The following is a 22,611-nucleotide window of genomic DNA, read 5'->3' on the forward strand; positions in this document are numbered from 1 at the left end:
CACTTAATTTAGTGACAAATCAACAGATTTCCCAGCGGTGGCTCTAGCCAATGAAAAATACTTCTCCATGTAACCTCGTTCACATGATACTAAGTAATTAATCGCCGTTATTTCATTGGTTTATTTTTACTAACATTAATTATCGTAGTCTATGCAAATATTTGGGATCCGTAAAACAGCACTGGTACCAACATCATGAACGTTGGCCGTTTTAGCTCACCCGGAATATGCGAGATCAGGGCCGAGATTGACAGTTCTATTGCCAATCTAGCCTACACTAAACACCCTCTTGCGAGAGTTTGTTAATCTAAACGTCACTTCAGTAAAGACACTTATGAACCGAAACATAGTTGCTGCATGGCGATAAAAACTTGTACACGGTGATAAAAACTTGAACACGGTGATAAAAACTTGGAAGATGAATTATTCCCTCAGGATAGTAAATTACAATTTTTCTGTAAAAATCCGAAATTTTTCATGTACATTTTGTATTCAATAAACTTTTCATGGCTCAAATTTCCCACAAAACATTGGACCAACGCAAGCAGGAGTCGCATACATGCAGTTCACGAGCTTTAGCCACCAGTGACTTTTCCTGGCATGCGCGTTATACGTCGGTGCGCGCTATCTGTGTACTGAGATAACGAAGTGCATGGGTGCGCATTATAACCCGATGCGCATTTTAAGCCGGAAAATACGGTAGGTCCTTTACAGAACTAACTTTCTTTACTTCTTTTGCACTGATTTTGTATTGTCCTGATATTCCTTTTTTTTTCCAAATTCCATTATACTACTTATCTTAATGTTGAAGTTCACTTCCCACTTTGACTCCATTCCCATAGTGACCCGCAGTTGTATCTTTCCGCATCCAGTTCTTTCTTAAAGTCATGTATAGTTTTAGCACTCGCTGTTTTCTCTTTCAATTTATTCCGAGTATCTATTACTCTGTGTGGAAAGTTGTTCTTTTTCAAATCTCTTCTGTAACTGTCCTTCTTAAGATTCTTCTTGTGTCCTCTTGTATTTCTTCTGTCCCATTTAAGTAGATCATCCCTATCAAGGATTTCCATACCTTTCATAATTCTATAGGTGGTTATCAAATTGCCTCTTTCTCTTCTTTGCTCCAGAGTTAATAAGTTTAGTTTGTCCAGTCTCTGTTCATATGTCAACTTGCTAAGTGTTGGTGCCATCTTTGTTAATGCTCTTTGAATTCTTTCTAGTTTATGTTTTTTATTGTACTGGGTGTCCATAGTGCTGCTGCATATTCCAATTTTGGTCTTATCAGTGTAACTAGTATTCTCTTTACCATTTCCTCGTCCATGTAGTCAAAGGCCACTTTCATTGATCTTATTAAATTGTAGGTTTCTCCAACTATTTTGTTTACACGTTTATCTGGTGTCATGTCATTTGAGATAATTACTCCTAGGTCTCTTTCTGAGTTTACTTTTGTAACTTCCTTTGTTCCAATTTTGTATTGACTGGATATTCTATATTTACTTTTTCCAAATTACATTATACTACATTTTTTAATGTTGAAATTCACTTCGTTCTTTTTACTCCAATTCCAGACTTTGTCCAGGTCTTCCTGAAAAGATTTGCAATCATCTTTGTTACTTACTCTCTTCAATAGTTTTGCATCATCTGCAAAGAAGTTTATATAACATTCAATTCCTTCATCCATGTCATTTATATAAACAGCAAACATTATCGGAGCCAACACAGAGCCTTGGGGGACTCCACTTATCATGTTTACCCAATTTGAGTTCTTTTCTCTAAGTATCACTCATTTTTCTTCCTTCCAAGAAGTCTTTCATCCATTCCAATAATTTTCCTTGTATTCCACCTATTGTTTCAATTTTTCTTAGTAGTTTTTTGTGTGGTACTTTGTCAAAAGCCTTTTGTAGGTCCAGGAAGGCACAGTCTGCCCAGCCATCTCTTTCTTGTATTATATCTACCAATCTTGAGTAAAAGCATATTAAGTTTGTAGTACATGATCTTCCACTTCTAAATCCAAATTGGTTGGGGTTTAGTATTTTGTTCTCTTCCAAGTGTTTAGTCCATTTATTTTTTATAACTCTTTCGCATATTTTTGCAATTGTGCTTGTAAGGGATACCGGTCTATAATTTGTTGGATTTTCTTTATTTCCTCCCTTATATATTGGTACAATATTAGCATTTTTCCAGTCTTGTGGTACTTTTCCTTCTTTGAGTGAGAAGTCAATTATCTTGTGTATTTTATCTGTGAGTTCATCTATGCATTCTTTTAATATCCAGTTCGCTATTCCGTCTGGCCCATGTGACTTTCTGACATCGAGTTTCCTTATTTGGTCCCTTATTTCTTTCTGTGTCACCGTTATTTCTTTCATTTTAGGGGATCCTTCTTGGTGACTATCATCCCACAATTGTGAGCTTTCAATTGTAAATACAGACTTAAAGTGTCTGGTCATTACTTCAGCCATTTCTACATCTTCTGTGTATTCTTTATTTCCTTCACGCAGTTTCACTATTTCATGTTTGTCTTTTAGTTTGTCATTTCCATATCTATAAAATAGTTTATGTTGATCTTTGCATTTTGCTATTATATCTTTTTCATAGTTTCTTTTTTCCTCTCTTAGTATGTCTATGTATTCATTTCTCAGTTTGATGTATGTTATTCATTTAGTCTCTTTTCCATCTTTTACAAGCTTTGTCTCTTCTATCTTCAGCATCGCTACACTTTTTATTATACCAGCACTTTATGTACTCCCTTTTCTGTTTCTGTTTAAGCACATGTTTGTCTGTTACCTCCTTATATATTTCTTTAAAAATGTTCCATTTCTCTTCCATCTTTGTTTCATCTCTTGCAAATTTTTCCCACCAGGCATTTTGAAGTTTTTTTCTAAGTTTTACAAGGTCAGTTTTGTTGTACATTAATCTTCCTTCTCTATGTTTCCCGTTCCTTCTCACAACATTTTGTGTGTGTGTGTATTTACCTAGTATTTACCTAGTTGTATCTTACGGGAAGAGAGCTATGCTCGTAGTGACCCGCTTTTGTATCTTTCAGCATCCAGTTTGATCTTAAATTCTTGAATAGCTTTTGCAATCACTGTTTCTTCATTCAGTTTGTTCCAGATATCTATCACTCTGTGTGGTAAGCTATTCTTTTTCAGGTTTCTTCTGTAACTATCCTTTTTATGTTTCTTTTCATGTCCTCTGGTTTTTCTTTTATCCCACTTTAATAAATCATCTCTATCAAGGACTTCCAACCCTTTCATAATTCTGTATATGGATAACAGGTCTCCTCTTTCTTTTCTTTGTTCCAAGGGGAGGTAGTTCAAGTTTATCCAATTTTTGTTTGTATGTCAAATTTGAAAGTGTTGGTACCATCTTTGTTGTTACTCTTTGAATTCTAATTTCTTTGTGTTTTTTTTATTACTGGGTGTCCATAATGTTACAGCGTACTCCAATTTTGGCCTTATCATTGTAACTAATATTTTCTTTACCATTTCTTCATCCATGTAGTCAAAAGCCACTTTCATTGCTCTTAATAAATTGAAAGTTTCTCCGACTAATTTGTTGATATGTTTGTCTAGTGTCATGTCATTGATGATAGTTACTCATAGGTCCCTTTCTGAGTTGACTTTTTCAATTTCCTTTTGTACCAATATTGTATTTTTCTGATATTCTGTTTTTGCTTTTTCCAAATTCCATTATACTACATTTCTTGATGTTGAAATTCACTTCACTCTTCTGACTCCATTTCCAGATTTTGTCCAGGTCTTCTTGTAATGATTTGCAATCTTCTTCTGTACTTACTCTCTTTAGTAGTTTTGCATCATCTGCAAAGAAGTTCATATAACATTCCACACCTTCATCCATGTCATTTATATATACGGTATGGCAAACATTATCAGAGCCAATTTGAGTTCTTGTCTCTGAGTACCACTCTCATTTTTCTCCCGTTCAAGAAACCTTTCATCCATTCCAATAACTTTCTTTGTATCCCACCTATCATTTCAATTTTTCTAAGTAGCTTTTTGTGTAGTACTTTGTATAATGCCTTTTGTAAATCTAAGAAGGCACAATCTACCCATCCGTCCCTTTCTTTAATTATTTCTATTAATCTTGGGTAAAAGCATATTAAGTTTGATCTTCCATTTTGAATCCAAATTGTTTTGGATTTAGTAATTTTTGTCCTCCAGGTGTTTAATCTATTTCCTTTTGATAACTTTTTTGTATATTTTTGCTATAGTACTTGTGTGTGTGTGTGTGTATGTGTATTTACCTAGTTGTATTATATGGGAAAGGAGCTATGCTTGTAGTGACCCGTCTTTGTATCTTTCAGCATCAAGTTTGTTCTTAAATTCTTGAATAGTATTTGCACACACTGTTGCCTCATCTAATTTACCCCATATATCCACCACTATGTCTGGGAAGCTATTCTTTTTCACATCTTTTCTATAACTATCCTTTTTGAGTTTCTTTTCATGTCCTCTTGCTTTTCTCTTCTCCCATTTCAATAAATCATCTCTATCTAGGACTTCCATTCCTTTCATAATTCTGTAAATAAACAGTAGATCTCCTCTTTCTCTTCTTTGTTCCACGGTTAGTAATTGCATTTTGGACAATCTTTGTTCATATGTCAATTTGGAGAGTGTTGGTGCCATCTTTGTCATTGCTCTTTGTATTCTAATTTCTTTATATCCTTTTAAGTACTGGGTGTCCATAGTGTGTGTGTGTGTCTGTGTGATTTGCCATGGTCTTGGATCATGTGTTGGATTCGTGATCGACAGATATTTCCCTCCCAGAAGAGTTCAGATTTCATGTATGACCAATCTATGGGTAATGTGTGACCTTACATGCACACATGTCCCCAACCCCCCACCCACGAGAGTTGGAGTAACAATTCGCTGCATAGCGATACTGATATCATTTCAGCCCTGGGCGGGATATGAACCTGGACCGCCATAGTGGTGGCCGGGAACTCTACCACTCCACCACAAGGAGTGTGTCTGTGTGTGTGTGAGAGTTATTGAGTGAATGAGTGGGCAAGCAAAGGAGATAGAGAGAGATTAGGAGTCACAAATTAGTGAAAAAGAAGTGGAAGATGCAGTGACTAAAGCTGAAATTCTATTGAAGTGAGGCTGAAAAAAGTGAGAAAACATAAGTAACACAAGGCAATAAGAAATACATACCCATGACAAAAATCTTGCTGTCCCAGACAGAAACTGTCATGGCAGATCTTGCTATTTTGATTGGAGAAACGAAAGACCACACATGTTTCACAGTATCGTATCTTTCCACAGAGCACAACTGATGACTGCCATCATAGCCACCAATTACGAAAATGAAGTTTTCTATGGCACACACTCCCGCACCACTTCTAGGCACTTTCATAGGAGTCACAAACATCCACTGGTCATTTTCTGGATGGTAGCACTCAACCGATTTAAGTCTACTTTTTCCGTCAAACCCCCCAATAGCATACAGTAACCTATTAACCACCGTCACTCCAACCCCCATGCGAGCCTGTGCCATGGGTTGCACTAACGTCCAAGTGTCTTCTTCAGGATCGTATTTTTCCACAGAGTTGTTAAAGGCACTGCCATTTGAGCCTCCAATGGCATACAACAATCCGTCCAACATCGCAGCACCCAATCGGTTGCGAGGAACCTTCATAGGTGCTCGCTGCTGCCATGTGTTGCTGATGGGATTGAAGGAATCAACCCAGTTACTGTCGTGGTAATTGCCATTGGCAAGAATGTTGCGACCACCAACAGCATAAAAGATGCCATGCATATATGCAGCACGGAGGCCTGATCTGTTACGAGAAAAATTGTAGAATGTGAGAGCATATAATAATTACAGTAACTAATTATTACATTAGTATGAACAGGTGCTTTACAACCATACAAGTTCCTCAAATATTAAATGTATGTACAGTACATGGAAATTCAAATCACATTATAATGCACCTATAGCTGAAGACATGTCATTATCTATCTACATACCATGGGCTTCTTCTCCCTATATGGGAGGTAGCCAAGTCAAGGGCATGCACCCACTCTCACCCATTCCACTCTTATCCACCACCCTTGTTACCCTCTCACTATAAGACTAACATTCATTATGACAAGCATACAATAAATCTTTCTATCTATATACCAAAAGGCTTCTTCCTGCTCATAAGGGAAGTAGCCAGCCAAGACAGGAACTCACCCCCCAACCTGTCCCACATTCAGTCATTTCCCTTTTATCTTAGCTCCATGTGGATACTGGGCTATCCCTATCTCTCACCAATTGCCCTGGTCAGAAACAAGGCATCAAGACACAGCACATCCACAGCAGAGTCTGACAACCTAAGCTGGTTTACCACCACTGCTTCATTTACATGGCAACTTCCTTGTCCACTCGCATGTAAATAGAGAAGATGAAAAGAAATCCCTTTGTGCCACATCAATTTACTATCCATTCACAGCCATTCTCCACTCACACTTGTCTCTTGCTTTCTCCTGTACTCTGGTATTGACTGTATTGTAGAGAGCAGTTAATGGTGAGGGGACCATTTCTGGGTTCCACTACAAACCCAAGCCACACATCATTTGTCTATGTTAGAGATAAAATCTATTCATAGAGGAATGATACTACTTTTGTACTACAGACATCCCCACTTTATGTTATTCTCTTGAAACTGTCCTTTACCACTTCAATGACTCCACCTCTTCTAGATCCCTGTGGTGGGAGGGAAAATTCTGCCACCATGTTTCTTATTTGTTGTAGAAGGCAACTAAGTGGGACAGAGTGATGAGAGTAGTGATCCTGCTCTCAGTAAGTTTATCCTATGAAAAGTGAAGGATAAGAGGGAGGGTGGAGGGTGGAGGGGGGTAGAGTGTATTTAGGGATGGAATGGGTGGGAATGGTTTTATGTCTTTTTCTTTTTGGCTACCTTCCTTGTAAGGGGATAAAGCCTTGGTATATGTATGTATGTATGTATGTAAATATATATTATTTTACGCACCTTGCAACAGGTAGTCGAGAGAGCTGTGACCATCTACAATTCTCTACATCATAGCACTCCAACGTGTCCAGACTCTGACGATCTGAGTATCCTCCTACAATGTATATCACACAAGGAGCATTGGGAGTACGTTCCTTCTGACATGGAGGCTTGTGCAAAGTCAGGTCCTGTAAATAAATAAAGAAAGGTTATGATAGAGGATAAAGTCAAACTCTTTAACATCCCAATTACTTATTACCATTAGTTCAAAACCTAGTGTGTGTATTTACCTAATTATTATATACAGGAAAGGAGCAACACTTGTTGGGTGCTGTCTCCTATTCTCTAATCTTTTAATATACCTAGACTCAAATTCATGTACAGTTCGAACTTAATCTATATTTTTGATTTCCAATTATCATATTTAAATTCTAATTCAGTTATTGTTCCAGCTTGGGCTATATCACCCTCTAAGCTAATCCACATATTTATACATCTACATGGAAAACTATTTCTTCACATCTTTTCATCATTTGGTCTTTCTTTACTTCCATGACCTCTTAGAGCCCTCCCATCTTTAATTAGATCTTTTCTATCAGTACAATCTATCCCATTTAGTGACCTGAACACTGTAATCATGTCACCTCTTTCTCTTCAATCTTTCAAAGTTGGTACACCCAGTACTTTTAGTCTTTCCTCATATGGTTTATCTGCCAGGATGGGGACCAGTTTGGTTGCTGCCCTTTGTATTCTCTCAATCTTGCTTATATCCTATATAAAGCAAGAGTGAGAGTGAGTGTGAGTGTGAGTGTATGTGTGTATATGTGTGTGTGTGTGTGAGCATGCGCAGGGATGACCCGTCATCCAGGAGGTGCCAAGATAAGAGGGAGGGAAGAGGGTGGAGGGGAGTGGAGTGTGATGGGGATGGAATGGGTGGGAGTGGTTTTTATGACTTTCTTTTGGCTACCTCCCTTGTAAGGGGGAAAAATGCCTTTGATATATGTATGTATGTGTGTATACAGTATATACACACATACCAAAGGTCCTTTCACCATAATTATGAGGGTAGGCAAGTCAAAGCACATACCCATTTCATACATATTAAAACCCACTTCACAACTCTCTGTCTCAGCCCCTCATGAATGAAGGGTCATCCCTGTCCTCCACCACACTCCTTGTAGGGGAGGTAGGTAGGTAGGTAAGTAGGTACATGGGTGTGTAGGTATTTACCTAGTTGTATCTTACGGGAAGGGGAGCTATGCTCGTGGTATCCCGTCTTTGTATCTCACAGTGTCTAGTTTGCCCTTAAATTTGTGTTAGTTTTTTGCACATACTATTGTTTTGTCCAATTTGTTCCAGATGTCTACCCTTCAGTGTGGAAAACTTTTTTTCAGGTCTCTTCTACAACTATCCTTTTTGAGTTTTTTTCATGTCCTCTTGTGTTTCTCTTGTCTCAATTTAGTAAGTCCTCTCTATCAAGGACTTCCGTGCCTTTCATGATTCTGTAGATGGTCAGTAGGATGCCTCTCTCTCTTCTTTGTTCCAAAGTCAGTAATTTCAATTTAGCCAGTCTCTCCTCATATGACAAGTTTGAAAGTGATGGGGCCATTTTCATGATTGCTCTTTGGATTCTTTCAATTTCTTTTTTTATAATCTTTTTGGTACTTGGTGACAATAGTGTCACTGCATACTCCAGTCTAGGCCTTCTTAATGTGACTATTTTTTAACCATTTCTTTGTCTAAATAGGTAAAAGCCACCATTCAGATCGCAAACCTGGATGTAAATGTACTTTTGCACTGATGTATTATGTGCCACAGGTGGTACATTTTTGTATACATTTGAGTAATATCTTGTGGTTTGCTTTTTTTTTTTTTTTTTTATTCATTCAACTGATAGATATAACAAGATGGGTGAACAAGGTCTCAAATACATTCAGAGTCTTCCTTTCTTTCTACCTATACACCAAAAGGCCTCTTTCCCCTTATAAGGGTGGTAGCCAGCAAAGGCACACATCCATCCTCTAGTCACCCCACACTAATTTCTTTCCTATCTATCTTAGCTCCTCCTGGATGAAGGGCCATCCCTGTCTCAACCCATTACCTGGGTCAGAAAAAATGTAGCAAGGTATAGCACCTCCACAGCAAGGCACAACTGCTGAAACTGGTTTATCCCATGGTGACTCTCCCTCTTCTCTTCATCCCCCTGAATAAACAGAGAAAATGAGGAGAAATCCCTTTAGGTTAGTTCAGTTTATCATCAGTTTACAATCATTTTCCACTGATGCCTATCACTTGCCCTCTCCATTCTCAGTTTAACAGTTATTCCCCTTTTACCCAGACATGATAGGGCTTTAGAAAAAGATGAGTTACAAAGAGCATTGAAAGTGATGAAATCTGGTAAGATACCTGGGTTGGATAGGTGTCATATACAGAATATCTGATAATGAAAGGAAAAGGTAAAGTGAGGTTGTTTAATGTGTGCCTAATGGAAGGGAATGTGCCAGAGGACTGGAGGAGTGCATGCATAGTTCTGTTTTACAAAGGAAAAGTGAACAAATATGTAATAGTTTTAGAGGGGCCAGTCTGTTGAGTGTAGCTGGAAAGGCATATGGGAGGGTGTTAATGGAAATGATTTGGAAAGGAACAGAAGAAGTGTTTGGAGAGGAGCAGAGTGGGTTCAGATATGGATGAGACTGTATGGGGCCTGATACTTTACTCAGATTTGGCAGGGAGAAAGTATGTTACAGGAAAATCAAATATAATAATTGTAACAGTGACCAATCATGGAATAAAATACCAAGCACCCATAATTATATGTTACTGTTGTTACTCACTTTGAAAATTTTTGCAAGATATTCTCTACATGCTGGAACTTTCCTTAGTAGTTTACATTTTTCCATTTGCTCAGTAAGGAACCGTGGAGTGAGGTATTGGCATCTGTTAAGAGAGAAGCATTATTAAAACACTTGAACTGATTACATAAACAATCTATACATATACATTGTTATCTATCTCTAAGGGATGAGAGTGGTATGGGTGTGCAATATATGTTACAAGAGAAAAGGAATATTTGAGAACTGGAAGAAAGCATGCATACATATACCAAAAGGCCATTTCCCTTATAAAAAAGGTGGCCAAAACAAAGTATACACCCAACCAAAACCCATTTGTTGTCCCTTTTATCTCAACTCATTGTGGATGAAAAGTCATTCTTGTCCCCCAACCACTGCTCAGACCAGAGGCAATGCAGCAAGACACAGTATTTCCAGAGCAGGGTCCAACAGCTGAAGCAGGTTTACCCCCATCACTTCATTACATGGTAACCCTCCTCCCTCATCTACTTAAGAATGTCAAAGACTAAACAAGAAATTCCTTTGGGTTACACTAGTTCCTCATCCATTCATAGCCACTTTCCACTCAAAAGATAATGAAAGGAACACAGGTCATGGGAGAGGAACATCATTTTTTATTAGGATGGGGCTGTGGAGACAAAATATAATTAGCATTGCTTCTAGCTTCACTGACTGAAAAGCTGTAGCCCTACAACAGCTGTCAACAGTCTTCATGGGACTGCTCAACTACAGTCTAGAGAACAGCAACAAAAATTTTCAGGATTTAATCTTTGAATTACTGTCTGTATTGTAGTAGTGTGGGACAGTTTCAATGTCAAGTGGCATACAGGAGAAGATGGAGGAAATTCAACTGAAAAAAAACAAAAAAAAATCTTAGGCCCAGTCTGAAGACCTAGTGTCAGACTCTTGGATCAGCATTTCTTAACCCAGGGTGCCAATATCCCTTGGGGATGCTGAAATATATTCTAAGGAAGCATTTCTTAAACATAGACCTCAGTACCTCTGTAGTGAGGTGTAGCAGTCCAGCACCCCCTAACTTTGGGGGTGCTGGACATGGTGTTTGGGATAAATTTGATCATTTTTTTATCTTCTGTCATTTCAGAACCATTTGAAGGATTTAATAGCAGTAAAGTGCATCGGATAGCTGATTCTATGTACTATTGGTGGGTGTGAGAGCTACGGAGCATGGATGACTGGAAAGCACCAAAATATTGGAAGAGTGACCTGCATCATGATGATTTGTGCCAAATTAAAAAATTCAGAAATCTTAGCTGCAGCTCAGTGCTCCCTGAATACTGTGAAGGCTGTAAGATGTTAGCTGGAGAATTGAGACAGATGTGGAAGCAGTGGCTAGCAGGATCATAGTAGACGTTCTGACTCTGTCCACACAACGAAATTAGTTGAAAAGCTGAAAAAAGGTGTGGCAAGATAATGTGGACCTTGACAAGAGAGATGGGCATCGGAGTGGCAACTATGAAGAAAGCTGAAAAAAGGTGTGGGAAGATAATGTGGACCTTGACAAGAGAGATGGGCATCAGAGTGGCAACTATGAAGAAAGCGGTGAATAATGATTTTCACTGCTCCACATACATGAGGTACAAGGGCCAACTACTCACTGCCAAGGCCCAAGAGAACCACTTTACAAAAGCCATGAAACTCTTCAACAAGGTCCAACATCCATTCAAGCCGGGGATGCTCTTGTTCTTCTCAGACGAGAAGAACTTCTGCCAGGACCAGTTGCAAAATTTACAAAACAGGTGGCTAGCCTACAGTCAACACAAAGTCCCGTGCTTCATGAAGACCAAGTTCCCTCAAACTGTGATGGTCTTTAGGGACTCAGACTCACTTCAGATGGTTATACCGAGTTGCTGTCCACTGTTGCCAAGCGCTGGGTGGAGAGGGTGGCTGCGGGAAGACCACACGTGTGGCAGCAGGACTCTCCTCCATGTCACCTCCAGGAAAACCCAGAAGTCTGTCTGAGAACTTCTATGACTTCACCAGTCCCAACATCTGGCACTCAACTCACCTGATTGCAACCCCATGAGCTAATATGTGTGTGGTTCAATTGAAAAAGACACCAATCATACTGCCTGCAACACCAAGGACAACCTGATTGCCAGGATCAAACTGGTGTTCAGATGTCTCTCGAAGGACACTGAAAGCTGCGTGCTGCAGGTTCAGGTCCTGCCTGGAAACCATGGTGGAGGCTCAGGGCAGCTTCTTTGAGTGGGCTGTATTTGACAAAAGATCCTCTAAGAGATGCATTTTGAATTTTGAGAATTAATCAATTTTTGGCCAAGATATGATGTTTTTCTTTCCTTTCCAAAAAAGTGTCAAATTTATCCTGAACACACACACACACACACACACTTCAACGAACGGACGGCTTAGAAGACGTTCTGAAGAAAAAGTGAAATTTCGTGGATCCCAAAGCAAAGGAAGTACCTATTGTATTTACAGGGTGGGGGGGAAATTGCTCATGGTGTAGGAAAAGTAAGGAAAAAGGAGAAGGGGAGGGATTACTGAGGGAAATGGAAGGAAATGAGGAAGGTGAGGACTTGGCCCAGGCAGGCAGACGAAATCTAAACAAACGAGGTCCGGACCAATTTAGCGATGACGAAATGTCTAACAAAAATGTAAAGATTAGAAGTATAGATAAGAGCAATACAGTAGAAGATGATGAGAATATTTTCCAGGGATTTAAAGAGGGTGGGGGGGACACAAACCCCCCCCCAATTAACAAGACTAGAAGAGAAACTCGATAAGATGATCGAGCACTGGGAATTTAGGTTCGGTCACGTTAACAACATTGTGCAGAGGGTTGAAAAATTGGAAGAACTAGAGAAGGCGAACAAAAACTTAAATAAGGAAATTGAAGAATTAAAAAAACAGTTAAAAGAAGTAAAAGAAGAGAATAAAGTCTTAAAGGAGAATAATAAGGAGAACAAGGAGGGTTGGAAAAAAATCCAAGAAAATAGCAAAGTTGCATTCACTGACATAATCAAACAGCAAATGAATGAACAAACTGAAGACTCAGTTATTAAAGTGCTGAGACAGGAGAATATAGTAAGAGACTTAGCAGATAGAAAGAAATGTATAATTATATTAGGAATGGAAGAGAAACATAACCCAGATAGAACCACAAGAATCAAAGAGGAAAATGAAAAAGTAAGAAATTTACTAGAATTAGTTCAGGAAGATGAACCAGAAATAATGAAACAAATCGAAGAGAAATTCAGGCTCGGGAAATATAGTACAGACAAGACCAGACCAATTAAGATTAAATTCAGGTCACAAACTACGGCTGAGAATATCTTATCCAAAACAGGGAAACTAGCAACAAGTGAACAATATAAAAAGGTATGGATAAAAAGGGAAATGAATAAAGAGGAAAGAGAGGAGAAAATAAGGAAAAGACCTGAAGCTAAGAAAAAAAACGAGACCAGAACAGAGACAGAAAAACAAGAATTCTACTGGAGAATAGTGAATATGAAATTGAAGAAATGGAACATAACAGAAACAAAAGAAACAGAGAATACAATGGAAATAACAGAAAGTTAAGAGTATCCTACACAAATATAGATGGATTAATAACAGGACTGAATGAACTGAACAAATATCTGAAAGAAAAAGATCCGGACATAATGGGAATTGTTGAAACAAAATTAAAAGGTCCACTACCACCCAACAGCATAGGACACAATACATATAATTATTGGATTAGAAACAGAGAGAAAAAAACAAGGGGGTGGAGTTATGTTCCTGACTAAGAAGGATATAAGCGTGAAGAATGTCACATATGGGAACAATACAGTAGAGATGATTATGATAGAAGTAGAAGATAGAGATAAGAAGAGCAGAAAATTTGTAATAAACTACGTGCCCCCAAAAACAGCCTCGTGGGAAGAGAATGAACATAAAAGCATGTTAGAAGATCCCAAGAATAACACTAAACAAGATAATGGAAGATGGAGGAAGAATAGTTATGGGCGACTATAATTGCAAAGAAATATGCTGGGAAGAGATGACCGTAAAGGGTGGAGAAGACTCATGGGGTAGTGTTCTACTTGAGATGATTACTGACCACACAATGACACAATGGATCCAAGAGAACACCAGGTATAGAAATGAAGAACCATCGAGACTAGACCTAATATTCACATCAGAACCTGAAATAGTGGAAAAGATAGAATACCAGGCACCAATAAGCAAAAGTGACCACATATTGATAGAACTAGAACTAAATGAGAAAAAATACATGAAAAGAAATGAACAATATAGAAAAGGAAGATTGATGTATGAAAAAGCAAATTTTGATAAAATAAGAGAATTCTTCCAAAATGAAAACTGGGAAAGAATACACAAAGAAGATACAACAGTAGAAGAGAAATGGAATATTTTGACAAAAATATATAAAAAGGGAGTAGAAAAGTATGTCCCAAGACAAAAACAGGAAAAAGAATATATAAAGTACTGGTACAATAAAAGTTGTAGGGAGATAAAAGACAAGAGAGACAAAGCTTGGGCCAAATGGAAGAAAAACAAAAGACCAGAAAAATGGAAAATATATACTTGTTATAGAAATGAATATGTACAAGCGTGCAGAGAGGAAAAGAGAAAATATGAAAAAGATGTCATAGAAAAGTGTAAAGATCAACCAAAACTATTCTACAGATTTGTAAACAACAAACTGAAAAACAAACAAGATTTGGAGAAATTAAGACAAGGAGGAGTTGAATACACAGAGGAAATTGAAATGGCGGAAATTATGAACAAACATTTTAAATCTGTGTTTACAAGGGAGAACATACAACCTGAAGAGATTGAATGGAAAGAGAAAGTCCCCCCTATGAAAGAAATAGAAGTAACAAAGAATGAAATATTGAAACACTTCAGTAATCTTGATGTCAGAAAATCGCATGGACCAGATGAAATGGCAAACTGGATTTTGAAAGAATGCAGGAATGAACTGGCAGATATAATACATAGCATAATAATCAGTTCATTGAAAGAAGGTAAAGTTCCAGAAGATTGGAATAAAGCAAATATAGTACCTATATATAAAGGGGGAAATAAAGAAGACCCTAACAACTATAGGCCAGTCTCTCTAACAAGTACAATAGCAAAAATTTGTGAAAGAATTGTAAAAAATAGATGGGTAAAATATTTAGAAAAAAACAACGTGCTAAATCCAAGACAATTTGGATTCAGACAAGGACGATCATGCGTCACCAATTTAATATGTTTCTATTCAAGGCTAATAGATATAATACAAGAAAGAGATGGATGGGCTGATTGCGCATTTCTAGACCTAAAAAAAGCTTTTGACAAAGTACCACATAAGAAGTTGCTTAAGAAATTAGAAACTGAAGGAGGAATACAGGGCAAACTACTAAATTGGATGGAAGACTTTTTGCAAGAAAGAAAAATGAGAGTAGTAATAAGAGACCAACACTCAAAATGGGATGAAGTAATAAGCGGTGTTCCACAAGGAACGGTTCTGGCCCCAATAATGTTTGCTATATATATTAATGATATGGAGGAAGGAATTGAAAGCTATATGAGCTTCTTTGCAGATGATGCAAAACTATGGAAAAAAGTGAACACGGAAGATTGTGAATCACTACAGAGAGATCTAAACAAAGTACAGGAATGGAGTAGGAAGTGGGAAATGGAATTCAATACAAAGAAGTGTAGTATAATGGAATTTGGAAAAATTAAAAACAGAATAACAGGATCATATAAATTGGGAGAAGAAAGAATAAAAAAAGTGGAAAATGAAAAGGACCTGGGAGTCATTGTTATGAATAATATGTCACCTGAGAAACATATAAATAAGATTTTTGGAGAAACCTATAATTTAATAAGAACAATCAAAGTTGCATTTACATATCTGGATGAAGAAATGGTGAAGAAAATTCTAATCACCCTGATAAGACCAAGATTGGAATATGCGGCAACGATATGGTCACCAAGTACAAAAAAATGTATAAAAAAACTTGAAAGAATACAAAGAGCAATTACAAAATTGGCACCTACACTCGCAAAACTATCATATGAAGAGAGACTAGCAAAACTTGAACTACAGACACTAGAGCAAAGAAGAGAGAGGAGATTTGATAACTATTTACAGAATCATGAAAGGCATAGAAATTACTGATAGAGAGAATCTGATAAAATGGGATGACAGAAATACAAGAGGACATGGAAAGAAAATCAAAAAGGATAGCTATAGAAGAGACCTGAAAAAGAACAGCTTTCCTCACAGAGTAATAGACAGTTGGAACAAGTTAGATGAGAAAGTGGTGTGTGCAAAAACAATACATGAATTTAAAAATAGTTTAGATAAAATGAGATATGAAAACGGGACACCACGAGCATAGCTCCCCTTCCCGTAAAATACAACTAGGTAAATACATGCATACATATAGTATATACATATATACAGTACATATATATATATATTTATATAAAAATATATATACATACATATATATATATATATATATATATATATATATATATAAGACTGAAGGTGAAAGTAGACGAGGAGTAATGGGAGAATTTCACGCTTTAACGTTTCGACCCGCAGGGTCTTGATCACAAAGCTAACAACTCTAACGTAACAGGATGTTTTATACACGGACGGGTCATCTCATGGGACACTCCGGAGAGCTTGTTATTTTATTTGCGTATTCTTTTATTATTAATAAGCTTGTGGCTTTTGCTAAACATATAAAGCCTTCTCTATGGTTAATGTTGTTTTTAGTGTTGAAATATGCTGCCTCAATTGTCTTCCTTATTTTCTTGGATGATCCTTTATTTAATATGGTTGTGTTGTTCCAGTCTGGAAGGTGACCATGTTTATCCACATGCATTACTATGGAGTTAGATGTCCTATGGGCTTTTACGTCATTTTTATGTTCATTTATCCTTTAATTAAGTCCGTGACCAGATTCACCAAAATATGAAAGGGACAACTTTTACACGGGATTTTATAAACAACGCTGTTTTCGTTAGTGGGATTATTATAGCTACGTGTTACCAAATGTCCTACTTTGTTACCTGACGTCCTGGCTATTTTGATGCCCGCTTTTAGGAGAAAAGTGTCTAGGTATGAATTGACATTAGAGTTTGGTACTGTGATATATCTGGTTTAATTATTACATTTATCATTCTTATTTTTATCTTTACTTTTGTTAATTATTTCTTTGGCTTTCTTTTTCAACCTACATAAGAAACCTTTTGGATATTTGAGTTTGATGAAAGTCTCAGTAATATGTTGTAATTCAAGATCTAGAAATTCTTTACTGCATATACGAAATGCTCTGAGGAAGAAACCTATTATAATACCTGTTTTAGTTCTGTCATTATGTCCTGAGTAGAAGTGTATATAGTCTTCTTTATTGGTGGGTTTCCGGTATACTGAAAATTTCACATTTTTATCTATTCTATGGATAATTGTGTCTAAGAAAGGTAATTTTCCGTTATTTTCATTTTCTGCAGCAAATTGTATATTTTCATTTACACTATTTAATCTCCTGAGTTTGTTGCTAATGTCTATCTTTAGGTACAATTACGAGTATGTCATCAACATATCTAAACCATTTACTATTCCTACCCATTATTGTCATGTATTCTTCTGTTTCGAGTATTTCCATGTATAAATTTGCTAACACTGCAGAAAGGGGACTACCCATGGCGAGGCCAGAATGTTGTCTGTATTCAATATTATTAAAAGTGAAAGCGCCAAATCCTACACAAAGAGAAATTAATTCGAGGTCATCTTTTTTGGGGATGGGTAGATCTTCATTTTTCAAATTATTTACTACTCGTTCAACAGCATTTAGAGCGCCTTTTATTGATACTCGAGTATATAAAGAGGTGACATCGTAGCTGGCTAGTTTCTTGTTATTGAAATCTAAATATTTTAATCTATTAATTAGATCCGAAGAATTTCGTAGATGTGCATCACTAATAGTTCCTAAAGTATTGGATAAAGGTTTAGCTAAACATTTGGCTAACTTATGAGGTGCACTATTGATTCAGGCAGGCCGTGCATTCTTGGTGGTATAGGTGCTTCTTCAAGTAGGTTTAATAGTTTTTTCCCTTTCTCTGATTTCTTTAATATTTTTCTCGCTTTTGTTGTGAATTTTTCGCCTTCATTTTTTGCGTAACCATTATGTTTTTTCTTGTAAGTTTCACTGTCACTGAGTAAATCTAACATTTTATTATTGTAGTCTTGTTGGTTCATTACTATTATGCCTCCTCCTTTATCTGCACTTGTGATTATAATATTTTTGTCTTTATTTAGGCAAATTAAAGCATTGAGAAATCTTTTTGGAATAACACATTTGTTCTTGTTTGCCAAGGCTTGATAGCATGTGGTAATACCTTGAATAAAACCTTTGTCTACATCATCCATTTTCCATATATAGTTTTTGTTTAGATATTCACTAAATTTCTTTTTGTGAATTCAGACATCGAATTTCATACCTAACGATAGTGCTTGAGTTTCTGTATCTGAGAGCTGTCTGTCTGAAAGGTTCGTTACTAATTCTGGATTACCTGCATTGTTCCAATCACTATTTTCACATAAAAGCGGCATCAAAATATCCAGGACGTCAGGTAACAAAGTAGGACATTTGGTAACACGTAGCTATAATAATCCCACTAACGAAAACAGCGTTGTTTATAAAATCCCGTGTAAAAGTTGTCCCTCTTCATATTTTGGTGAATCTGGTCGCGGACTTAATTAAAGGATAAATGAACATAAAAATGACGTAAAAGCCCATAGGACATCTAACTCCATAGTAATGCATGTGGATAAACATGGTCACCTTCCAGACTGGAACAACACAACCATATTAAATAAAGGATCATCCAAGAAAATAAGGAAGACAATTGAGGCAGCATATATCAACACTAATAACAACATTAACCATAGAGAAGGCTTTATATGTTTAGCAAAAGCCACAAGCTTATTAATAATAAAAGAATACGCAAATAAAATAACAAGCTCTCCGAAGCGTCCCATGAGATGACCCGTCCGTGTATAAAACATCCTGTTACGTTTGAGTTGTTAGCTTTGTGATCAAGACCCTGCGGGTCGAAACGTTAAAGCGTGAAATTCTCCCATTACTCCTCGTCTACTTCTTTCACCTTCAGTCTTATTTGTCATAATATAGTCAATATATATATATATATATATATATATATATATATATATATATATATATATATATAGATATTATATATATATATAGATAGATATATATATATATATATAGATATACACATGCAAATACAATGCATTTGTCAAAAATGCATCTCTTCAGTACTGGTCACCCCATGCTAGGAATAATGATATTTTACTGTGCCATGTATTTATTTTACTATATCTATTTTATCATTTTACTGCACCATGTATTTATTTTATTATTTTACTGCACCATGTATTTAGACTGGAGACTGGAGGAGGTGGATAGTTTTAGATACTTCGGTGCTAATGTGGCAGGAAAGGGAGGAGTGGAGGTAGAATGCAGATTGAGAAGCAAGTAAGTGCCTTGGTTGATTAAAAAGTGTAATGAGGAATAGACATTTGGGGATGGATGCTAAGAGGGGACAGAGAGGGGCGGGTTGCCAATTTAATGAAGCGGCCTTGCTGTGGATGTGCTGTGTCTAGCTACGCTGCTTCTGACCCAGGGCAGTGGACAAGATGCAGGGATGCCCTGTCATCCAGGAGGTGCCAAGATAAGAGGGAGGGTAGAGGGTGGTAGGGAGTGGAGTGTATTTAGGGATGGAATGGGTGGGAATGGTCTTTATGCCTTTGTTTTTTTTTTTTACTACCTCCCTTGTATGGAGGAAAAATCCTTTGGTATATGTATGTGTATGTATGTATGTATTTATCATTTCCCAGCACCCCATAAAAATAAATTCAGCACTCCAGGTTAAGAAATACTGTTCTAAGGGCTACTGGAAAGTGCTAAATGTATGACTGTAAAATATCATTTTCATGCCCATGCCTTTTTCTTGGGTTTTCTTATTTGTTTTATCAGAAATGATGGCAGTGGGTTTTAGTTTTGAGGAATCAACAAAATAATCAAGCAGTATTTCACTTTAATTTATCCTTCTAGTTATCAGATGTTAACCTGAGTTAGGGGTGTGCTAGACTGCCTGAATATGACTCCAGGGGTGCTAGGGCTAGAAAAGGTTAAAAAATTGTGCCTTGGATTGAGGTGAGAATACCATGTTTTCAAGATGGATAGGAGATGATTCTCTCAAATGTCTGTTGTGTAGGCCTACCACTTGATACAGAATGGAAATCAAGAATCTGCCCCTTCAAGAAAGTGTGGATGTTGACAGGTTATATAGACAAGCACAAGGGAGACAGGACCTCCAATTTCCAGTTTAAAAAAAAAGAGCAAATTCAGTTTCAGGGAATGGCTAATTCCATTTCAGATAATCCGTTACATTAATGTTTTCAAAACCTTAAAAGAAAATTAAAATGGGTATTTTAGCCACCTTATAATAAGTACATACATACATATACCAAAGGCTTTTTCCCCCTTACACGGGGGGTAGCCAAAAAGAAAAAGGCATAGAAACCACTCCCACCCATTCCATTTCCTATACAGTCGAACCTCGAAAGCCCGGACTAATTGGGGGGAAGGGCGGTCCGGTCATGCCAAAATCCGGTCATCAAAAATGTTGGCCTAACACCCATAGATTTTCGTAGCGATATACGTATAGGTAATGTATGATATGGCATAGAAATACATAAGAATAATACTATAACACTGTAATAATAACAATACTGTAATAATAATAATATAATACTAATAATTCTGTAATAATAACTGTAATACAGGCATGTAAATGTACTGTATATACAGTGTATTGTACTGTATTTTTTATTACGTACACTGTAAATATCGGAAGGTATGCACGCGGGACAGTGGTGGCGGCCAGGGTTGCTGCGTTTTCTACACTGCCGTGTAGAATGGGAGTGTTGCCATAACGGGGCATACATCTTTCTCGGGCGTGTGCAGACTTTCATAGCTAGATATACTTGTCAAACTTTGACAAAATGTTGGTTCAAGCTTTTTTTATTCTTGAATTTATATAAGGCCCCCATGCCCTAACATATTCAGTAAGATATAATTTTTTTTATATTATTATCGCTAAAAGAAAGCTGAAACTTTAGCGTAGACTTTTTTTCTACACGGGAAAAAAACGTATCTTTTGAGGTATAATATTTTGTAAGTAACACAATTACCAATAAAAGTCATATTTTGATGTACCATTTATTATTTGACAACTATATCTATGATTTTTAAACAAAAGTTTGAGTTTTTGAATGTTTTTAACAGCCAGCTGATATGTAGAAAAAATTCCTCATGTCCTTGTGCAGTTGCCACATGCCGCTATTTTACTACGGTTTGGTACAAAATTCTACGAAACGGCAGCCCTAGTGCCAAAAGAACGCTGAAACTTTAGCGTAGAATTTTTTCTACACCGTAAAAATTTGGGGTATAATATTTTATAAGTAACACAATTACAAATAAAGGTCATATTTTGATGTACCATTTATTATTTGATAACTATATGATTTTTAATCAATAGTTTGAGTTTTTTAATGTTTTTAACAGCCCGCTATGTAGAAAAAATTTCCTCATGTCCTTGTGCAGTTGCCACATGCTGCTATTTTACTACGTTTTGGTACAAAATTCTACGAAACAGCAGCCCTGGTGGCGGCTTGACTGGGCCGGGTTTGAGTACAAGTGTACGGCCATCGCTGCCACCTACCGGACAAATAGGGAACTTTGCTTGAAAAGTCCGCCCTTTGTTCATTTCGACCGGTCATACGAGGGTCCGGGCTTTCGAGATTCAACTGTATATTCCACTCCCCTCCACCCTCCTCCCTCCCTCTTATCTTGGCACCTCCTGGATGACGGGTCATCCCTGCATCCTGTCCACTGCCCTGGATAAGAAGCAGTGTCGCAAGACACAGCACATCCACAGCAAGGCCGCTTCATTAATTCGGCAGCCCCCTTCTCCGTCCCTTCATGCACAAAAGGAGATACATATAATAAGTACATACATACATACATATACCAAGGCTTTTTCCCCCTTACAAGGGAGGTAGCCAAAAAGGAAATGGCATAAAATCATTCCCACACATTCCATCCCTGAACACACTCCACACCCCTCAACCCTCCCTCTTATCTTAGCACCTCCTGGATGACACGTCATCCCTGCACCTTGTCCACTGCCCTGGGTCAGAAGCAGTGTTGCAGGACACAGCACATCCACAGCAAGCCCGCTTCACTAAATCGGCGACCCCCCCCTCTCCGTCCCCCATGCATAAAAGGAGAAGACGGGGAGAAATCCCTTCGGGCTGCGTCAAATTTTGCTCACACATACTACCTCACCCCCCCCCCCATTCCACCTCATTCATTCTCAACCATTCACCCCTGTCTTCTGTCCTCTCCCGTCCTTCCTCAACAGACATTCCCCTCTTCCCCAAAGCCCCCTTCACCCCATCCATCCACCTCATGTTCACTCCCTCCACATCTGCCTTCCATACCTCTTTTACTAGTCTTTCTTCACTCATTCTTTCCATGTGTCCAAACCATCCTAATACTCTTTCATCAACCCTATCTCCCAACTCCCTTTCCACCTGGCCAGACTGCGGTGCGGCCACCACCCAGCACTTCTAAGCTACCAGAAGAGGCTGGATGACCGCATTGTGAACAGCTGCCCAGGATGTAACACTTCACCCCA

At 37.6% G+C, this 22,611-nt stretch overlaps 1 protein-coding gene across 8 annotated transcripts in view; it reads right to left on the minus strand.

The window, feature by feature from the left end:
* Window positions 1-22,611, minus strand: part of Keap1 (kelch like ECH associated protein 1) — a 96,946-nt gene that overhangs the window by 15,896 nt on the left and 58,439 nt on the right. For all 8 annotated transcript variants that reach the window (XM_076184171.1, XM_076184174.1, XM_076184175.1 and 5 more), the window contains 3 exons: window positions 9,808-9,910; window positions 6,995-7,161; window positions 5,172-5,797 (listed from right to left, as the gene is read on the minus strand). In XM_076184171.1, the coding sequence (XP_076040286.1) occupies window positions 5,172-5,797; window positions 6,995-7,161; window positions 9,808-9,910 (896 nt within the window). The remainder of the gene's footprint in view (window positions 1-5,171; window positions 5,798-6,994; window positions 7,162-9,807; window positions 9,911-22,611) is intronic.

The sequence above is a fragment of the Oratosquilla oratoria genome, chromosome 4, assembly GCF_046742065.1.
Source record: "Oratosquilla oratoria isolate Oo_2021 chromosome 4, ASM4674206v1, whole genome shotgun sequence".
Classification (NCBI taxonomy): Eukaryota; Metazoa; Arthropoda; class Malacostraca; order Stomatopoda; family Squillidae; genus Oratosquilla; species Oratosquilla oratoria.